The following is an 8,931-nucleotide window of genomic DNA, read 5'->3' as shown; positions in this document are numbered from 1 at the left end:
TTTTGATAAGCAGATTGTGTTTGACTATTTAAAAAAAATGCTTTTAAGAGTCGATTTACAAAAAGTGATATATAAGTATTAATGTACTTTTTATATTAAAATTATTTTATAGAGAGAAACTAATTTAAATATCTATTATATAAAAATTAATCAAAAAATTATTTTTATTGAATTAAAATGTACATATTTAATTTCCAATCAATTTTATCCATAGATAAATATAAAAAATATTGATAAAATATTAACATAATGATTTAAATATAATAAAAAATATGAAATATAAAATAATAATAGTAAACATAAAAATAAAATAAAAAATTATCATACAAAAATAAATTCTTAAATGAAATTTGACCAAACTTATTATATGCTAACTAATAAGGGATATATTGGTAAATACGTAAATATAGAAGGGATATTTTGGTCTTGAAAAAAATAATTATCTAGTTACATTTTATTGTTGCCAAATGCCTTATTTTATCTTTTTTAAAAAAATATTTTTTTCTCAAAATAAATGTATTTGGCCTTCCAACAACCATGTCAAATAAACATTAAATTATTACATAGTTTTTAAATCATTTTTTAGATGAGGGCATGAGGCTAATATTTCTTCTCGTTTTTAGAAAGAAAAATAAGTACATAGTTTGGAACAAATTAAAAAGATTAGAAAATCAATTAAAGAGAAATTAGGAGGACCTTTTAAAAATTACTCTTAGATGCTCATATTGGATTTGGATTTGGATTTGAACTTGGATTTGTATTTAATTATTATATTATTGTCTTTAGGGGTGCGTTTAGTAGGAAAGAAAACATTTTCTAGAAAATGTTTTCATTCTTTCCAAACACACCCCAGATTGAACTTATATTCATCTTGCAAATTTAAATGCATATTGCTTTATGTTAACTAGTAAATCTTCATGTGCTTTGCGCAGTGGCGTAAAACATCATCAGTGAAACTACAAATTAATTAAAATCAACAAAACAAATTCATTTGTAAATTTTCATGGGATATGTGTGACAATTTTTTACATACATCCAAAAGTAATTCTATAAGTTAATTGGAATACAAATATAAATATTTTTCATTAATATTTCTTATTTTACATAGGCAACTTCTTCAAATTCACGGTAAAATCACTTTTAGAATGGTATTAGTGCTTTGTTTTTAGATAATTTTGTCTTTTAAGCAGTTTTTTTTTTTTAGTTTTGGAGGTATTTGGAAATGTGGCAAAATATTTTTAAGCATCCACTTTTAGGCCAAATTTTTTAAAAAATAAGTCAATAGTCAAAAGTACGATACCATCTACTTATGACTTATAAATTACTTTTTATAAGCTCATCCAAACAAGTCCTTAATTCACTATATTTACTCCAGTTTCCATGTCGGATTAGCTACCAAACGACCATTAAGAGTCCGAAGCCTAAAAAAACACATTTTCTAATCTAAAAAACCTAATAGGGTTATCAAAACTTTTATATGCCAGAAGGGGTCGTTCCCAACATCTGCGCATTTCCTTGTGGCAACGTAGTTCACATGTGATATAGTAACCGTTAAATTACGTATTAATATCCAGACAATTTTAGAAAGCCTATTTAAAAGACAAAATGCTATTTTTTCTTTATGGCTGAGCACTTTGCGTAAGGCCACTTATGGCATGACTCATTTACTTTTTAATTGATATTAAAGCAATTTTCCTTTTATTTTTTCATATATATGTTACTTCTGATCCTATCCGTTAAGATTATATAAGTATTATATATATATATATATATATATATTCTTTTACTTTACCCTCGTTCTCTCCTAAATCATCCCCTCTCTCTTTTCGACAAAATTACAAATACTGATTTTGGCCCATCTCTGTGGGTTAAAATTTGCAGGAGAAATAATTAAATTTTGTATAAATTTGTATAGTAGTGTGAAAAATTATAGTTATTTATGAATTAGTAATACATAAATTAGTTAATTAGGAGAGATCGATTCGGGATCCAACCCCGACCCCGACAATCAGTTTGGGATCCGAACCCAATACCTAGTCTGGGATCTGACCTTGACTTCCGATCCAAATTCGACTATAACATCCCATCCCAACACTTGACTCGGAATCTGATTCTGACATACAACTCGTGAATCAACAAGTAAATTTTGACACGGGACTAATATTCAAATCATGATTCGAGCCCCGGCCTGATTCAGACCCGAAAGTTGGGTCGCGAATCGAGGGCGGGAGTCTGAATCCGGAATCGAGAATCAGGCAGATGCAATAGCGATAATTTGCATAGAAATTCTCCATAATAAAATTGCATTTAAAGTGTGCACATGCAATGTAGCAGTATTTGTAAATTTTCATAATAAATAATTGTAACAGAATATTTAGAATTTACATTAAAAGAATAGTTCACATGTGATATAGCAATAATTTAATTATATGATAATGAAAGGAATCATTTATGAATTAAGACCAGGCAATTTAAGAATGTCTATTACGAAGAGAGGAGTTGACAAAATTCTATTTTTTTCCATGTAGAATACAGTTTCTAGATATTGTTAGGTGTGGTCATGCATGTTAGAATTACAAAGATTAGTTACGAGGAAATTATGTATGGATTAGTTAGAGAGTTTACTTATTAATGTATTATTTATAAAAAAAAAACCTTCTATCCTCAATGTTTGGATTATCCGTAACTTGTACATGCATTAATTAATTATATAAATTTTTAAATTGCAAATAAAATACCTTGTGTATCAGCTTTACATTTGAATAACTTACATTCTAACCAACTACGCAACATAATATTATATATACACGATTTATTACCAGCATAATTACATCAAATATATAAACTTGACTAGGCGGACGTAAACAGAAAATATGACATGAATAGGTAGTGAAGGATATTTGCATATAAATAGAAGTGAAGTTAGACATTCTCATTCACCCTTACTTCAATTATCCTCATAAGCATAGCATTATTTGCTTTCTCTTAATTTCAGTTTGCTGATAACATGTACTAATTAATACTTATTCGTTTCTCTTTTTCTTGTTTAGATTTTTCTTACTGATAACATGTTATAAATAAATGTATTTGGCCTTCCAATAACCATGTCAAATAGACATTAAATTATTACATAGTTTTTAAAGCATTTTTTAGATGAGGGCATGAGGCTATTATTTCTTCTTGTTTTTAGAAAGAAAAATAAGTACTTAGTTTGGAACAAATTAAAAAGATTAGAAAATCACTTAAAGAGAAAATAGGAGGACCTTTTAAAAATCACTCTTAGATGCTCACATTGGATTTGGATTTGAACTTAGCTTTGTATTTGATTATTATATTATTGTCTTTAGGGGTGTGTTTAGTAGGAAAGAAAACATTTTCTATTTAAAATATTTTCCTAAAAAATGTTTTCATTCTTTCCAAACACACTCCAGATTGAACTTATATTCATCTTGCAAATTTAAATGCATATTGCTTTATGTTAACTAGTAAATCTTCATGTGCTTTGCGCAGTGGCGTAAAACATTAAACATCATCAGTGAAACTACAAATTAATTAAAATCAAGTAATCAACAAAACAAATTCATTTGTAAATTTTCATGGGATATGTGTGACAATTTTTTACATACATCCAAAATTAATTCTATAAGTTAATTGGAATACAAATATAAATATTTTTGATTAATAATTCTTATTTTACATAGGCAACTTCTTCAAATTCACGGTAAAATCACTTTTAGAATGGTATTAGTGCTTTGTTTTTAGATAATATTTTCTTTCAAGTATTTTATTTTTTCTTAAAGTTTTGGAGGTATTTGGAAAGGTTACAAAATATTTTTAAGCATCCATTTTTAGGCCAAAAAGATTTTAAAATAAGTCAATAGTCAAAAGTAGGTATCATCTACTTATGACTTTTAACGAAAACTTTTAGTATGGTAAAGGCACAACAAACAAAAGTTGTGTGAGACTCCCCTAATTTCTTGACACTTGGATATAGTGGGCTCATTCTTTAACTTTCAATTCCAAACATTAGAAAGAAAGAGAAAATATGATTTAAAATTGACATGACCCAATAAAATTATACTAAATAATATAAATAAAGTAATTATGGGGTCCACTATTCTTTAAGCTCATCATATCCAAAAATAAAAATAAAAATCCGGACATCATTCTTCTTCAACTTCGAACATTTTTCTTTTTTTTGTCTTTTAAATTGAAAATTTTATCAAAATTATATCTCTCAATATTAGGAATTGGCAAAAAGAAAATTTATTGAAATATTTTAGTCAGAAAATTCTAATCGCTAAGTACAAATATAATTAAATTTATATATATTCAAAATGATTTTTGTAAAAAATATTCGAAATGATGTTCATGTTTGAATGTACTTTAATACAATTTCAAAAGTGAAAATTGAGTTAAAAATAGATTATTTTAAAAAAGTAAATAATTTTTATGTTTAATTCTATGATACAAATTATATTCGTATTTAAATTTGACTATTAATATCTTAGGTAATTATTTAACCATAAAAAAAATATTTTTATTTATATTATAAAATTGAAGGAGTAATTGAATTGGTTTTAAAAAAAAATACTGACAAAATTTTAAAAAAAAAAAGAAGACCATGAAAGAGAAACAAAAGGCAAAGAAATAAAAATTAAAAGTGGGTCCCATAAATCAGAATATAATTGCAATAAAAAATATCCTCACACAACTAATACAAGTTGTACCTCTCCCATAATAAAAAAATTCGACTTTTAACTTATAAATTACTTTTTATAAGCTCATCCAAACAAATCCTTAATTCACAATATTTACTCCAGTCTCCATATATGCATGTTGGATTAGCTACCAAACGACCATTAAGAGTCCGAAGCCTAAAAAACACATTTTCTAAGCTAAAAAACCTAATAGGGTTATCAAAACTTTTATATGCCAGAAGGGGTCGTTCCCAACATCTTCGCATTTCCTTGTCGCAACATAGCTCACATGTGATATAGTAACCGTTAAATTACGTATTAATATCCAGATAATTTTAGAAAGCATATTTAAAAGACAAAATGCTATTTTTTCTTTATGGCTGAGCACTGTTGCGTAAGGCCACTTCTTATGGCATCACTCATTTACTTTTTAATTGATATTAAAGCAATTTTCCTTTTATTTTTTCATATATATGTAACTTCTGATCCTATCCGTTAAAATTATATAAGTACTTTATATATATATTCTTTTACTTTACCCTTGTTCTCTCCTAAATCATCTCCTCTCTCTTTTCGACAATTACAAATGCTGATTTTGGCCCATCTATTTCTGTGGGTTAAAATTTGCAGGAGAAGAAATTAAATTTTGTATAAATTTGTATAGTAATGTGAAAAATTATAGTTATTTATGAATTAGTAATATATAAATTAGTTAATTAGGAGGGATCGATTCGGGATCCGACCCTGACAATCGAAACCTAATCTGGGATCCGACCTTGACTTTCGATCCAAATTCGACTACGACATCCCATCCCAACACTTGACTCGGAATCTGATTCTGACATACAACTCGTGATTCAACAAATAAATTCTGACACGGGACTAATAATCAGATCATGATTCGACCCTGGCCTGATTCAGACCCGAAAGTTGGGTCTCGAATCGAGGGCGGGAGTCGAATCCGGAATCGAGAATCAGGCAGATGCAATAGCGATAATTTGCATAGAAATTCTCCATAAAAAAATTGCATTTAAAGTGTGCGCACATGCAATGTAGCAGTATTTGTAAATTTTCATAATAAATGATTGTAACAGAATATTTAGAATTTATATTAAAAGAATAGTTCACATGTGATATAGCAATAATTTAATTATATGATAATGAAAGGAACCATTTATGAATTAAGACCAGACAATAATTTAAGAATGTCTATTACGAAGAGATGAGTTGACAAAATTCTATTTTTTTCCATATAGAATACAGTTTCTAGATATTTGTTAAGTGTGGCCATGCATGTTAGAATTACAAAGATTAGTTACGAGGAAATTATGTATGGATTAGTTAGAGAGTTTACTTATTAATGTATTATTTATAAAAAAAAAAACCTTCTATCCTCAATTATCCGTAGCTTGTACATGTATTAATTAATTATATAGATTTTTAAATTGCAAATAAAATATCTTGTGTATTAGCTTTACATTTGAATAACTTACATTCTAACCAACTACGCAACATAATATTATATATACACGATTTATTACCAGCATAATTACACCAAATATATAAACTTGACTAGATGGACGTAAACAGAAAATATGACATGAATAGGTAGTGAAGGATATTTGCATATAAATAGAAGTGAAGTTAGACATTCTCATTCACCCTTACTTCAATTATCCTCATAAGCGTAGCATTATTTGCTTTCTCTTAATTTCAGTTTGCTGATAACATGTACTCCAATTAATATATATTCGTTTCTCTTTTTCTTGTTTAGATTTTTCTTACTGATAACATGTTATAAATAATTTCTTGTTTATGTTTGTTGTAGGATGACAACATTATTTGCGTTGGTTTTGGTAGCAGCAATGTGTGCAACTGTTTTTGGCGTCGGAGATGATTTATACGTCAATATGACACTACTCCAAAACGCAACTGCACAAGGCGCAGGTAATTACTGATGAAGTACTAACTCCTTGTTTGTTTAATTAATTGTATCAATTAGTAGTATTTGTTCGTTTGATTAACTATTGGAGTTAACAGTGTGCTTGGACGGGAGCCCACCAGCTTATTATCTTCACCGGGGATTTGATTCCGGACTTTCCAATTGGATTGTCTTTCTTGATGTAATTTTCTTTTATAGTCTTTCATTGTACATTTTATTTTACTTTTAACTACTGTGGTGATAAGATATTTTACTTGTATAGGGTGGTGGGTGGTGTGAAAGCATCTCCGATTGTCAAGGACGTAAAACTACAGAAAAAGGTTCTTCCAAGTATATGATGAATCAAACTAATTTTCTTGGGATACTTCATAACACTACCAAACAAAACCCAGGTAAAACTGCTCATATTTCACTTTTTTTTTTTTTCTTTATATGCATATACAGATTTTTTTTACCCTCTTCTTCTAACTTGAAAAAAAATATTGGAATTGTAGACTTTTACAATTGGAACAAAGTTTGGATAGGTTATTGTGATGGATCGTCTTTTACTGGTGACATCGACGAAGTTGATCCAGTAAGTAACAATATATATGATATGTCTCATATATATTACTCTAATATAACTTTGTTTCTGATTGAAAATGTTAGGGGGAGAAGCTTTATTTTAGAGGAGCGAGAATATTTAAAGCTGTTATGGATGAATTATGGTCCCAAGGAATGCAAAATGCAAAGAATGTAAGACTTATTGAATCTTTATAATTACAAGTCAAGTAACACAAACTAATAACAAAACACATGCAATTAATGTTAGGCAATCTTGAGCGGAACTTCTGCCGGAGGGTTGGCAACAATCTTGAATTGCGACAAGTTCAAGTTCTTCTTTTCCGGTGATGTCAAAGTAAAGTGCGTTGCAAATGCTGGCTTTTTCATCAATGCGTAAGCTCTTCTTCCATTTTCTTAATTATTTATATATATTAACTTATGTTTGCCTCTCATTTTGGAACTAATCAAATGTTTCATGATTTATTTATTTATATATGCAGTAATACAATCTCTGGTACTCCAAATATTCATAAGAAGTACCAGCAAGTTGTGGATTTACATGTGAGTTCCATCTTCTGTTTTTTGGTTATATTAAGATAATTCTGCTTAACAAATAGGTATACACAAGTCATATAATATATATTTCTTTTTCCTGTCATTTCAGGGATCGATTAAGAATTTGCCTCCATCCTGCACATCTGCAATGGAACCAAGTCTGGTACATAAGTTTTGGAAACAAAACCCTTTTCCATTTGTTACATTCATATTGCCCTCTAATTATAACATTAGTTTTCCTCCATGAATGATGCAGTGTTTCTTCCCTCAGAATGTTATTTCATTCATTGAGACCCCACTTTTCATAATCAATTCAGCATATGACGCTTGGCAGGTCAAGGAGACAAACTCTAATATCTCTTGTTCTATGAAATTTGTTGGTACTTTTTTTCTAAAAATAATTCTTTCAGATCAATAACACTTTGGTTCCTTCAAACCTCGATCCTCAACATATTTGGGAGCATTGCAAGGTTCGAATAAGTGACTGCACATTGAGTCAGCGTACAACTATTAAGGGTTAGCATTTTTTTTTTTGTGATCAACTAGTACTAATCCATTATCTTACAAATCGATAATGTTTTTAATAATTTGTTCATTCGTCCTTCTTCTTTTTTACTGTAGCTTTCGGAACGGAGTTCTTGAAGGCATTTGATGGACTCACCCCTTGTATAACTAGGGGTTATTTCATCACTTCATGCCATACTCATGAACAAATTGTAAAGCCGGAGTATTGGTTGAGTACTTCCTCTCCAAGAATAATTAATAAGGTAATCGTTTTGTTTTATCTGTATAATGTTTGAATACATGTACTATTTTAGTTTTTGAATTTAAATTTATGAGTTAATAACATATTTTGTATGTATCATTTTATTTGTGCAGACAATTGCAGAAGTTGTGGGTGATTGGTATTTTGATAGAACAGGATTTCATCAGTATATGGACTCATACCCTTGTGCTAAAGATTGCTAGTAAAACTAAATGTTGTGTTGAGCTATGTAAAACTAATTCAGTACGCTATTATGAATGAATGAAAAAGAGAGAACTTCTTTTTAGATTACAAATATTGTTGACAATAAGGTGCTAGTCATATTCTAACTTGTGCTACATAGTATTTTATGAATTTTGGCTCCTAATTTCAGTTTTACATCAGAGAAGTGCACACTGCATTACATGATTTTGAGTTGTCAATTT

The 8,931-nt window shown here is 28.8% G+C and overlaps 1 protein-coding gene across 1 annotated transcript; it reads left to right on the top strand.

Annotated features, from left to right (window-relative positions):
• Positions 1-6,529: 6,529 nt before the first annotated feature.
• LOC125841247 (pectin acetylesterase 8-like) lies at positions 6,530-8,709 on the top strand. The gene is made up of 12 exons (XM_049520334.1): positions 6,530-6,647; positions 6,741-6,823; positions 6,905-7,034; positions 7,137-7,216; positions 7,291-7,377; positions 7,454-7,578; positions 7,686-7,746; positions 7,850-7,903; positions 7,997-8,074; positions 8,151-8,256; positions 8,362-8,507; positions 8,620-8,709. The coding sequence occupies exons 1-12, from the start codon at positions 6,530-6,532 to the stop codon at positions 8,707-8,709; spliced, it is 1,158 nt and encodes a 385-aa protein (XP_049376291.1).
• The last annotated feature ends 222 nt before the right edge of the window (positions 8,710-8,931 follow it).

The sequence above is a fragment of the Solanum stenotomum genome, chromosome 10, assembly GCF_019186545.1.
Source record: "Solanum stenotomum isolate F172 chromosome 10, ASM1918654v1, whole genome shotgun sequence".
In the NCBI taxonomy this organism is placed as follows: domain Eukaryota; kingdom Viridiplantae; phylum Streptophyta; class Magnoliopsida; order Solanales; family Solanaceae; genus Solanum; species Solanum stenotomum.
Note: the sequence above shows the minus strand (reverse complement) of the source record. Positions and strands in the feature narration are given on the sequence as shown.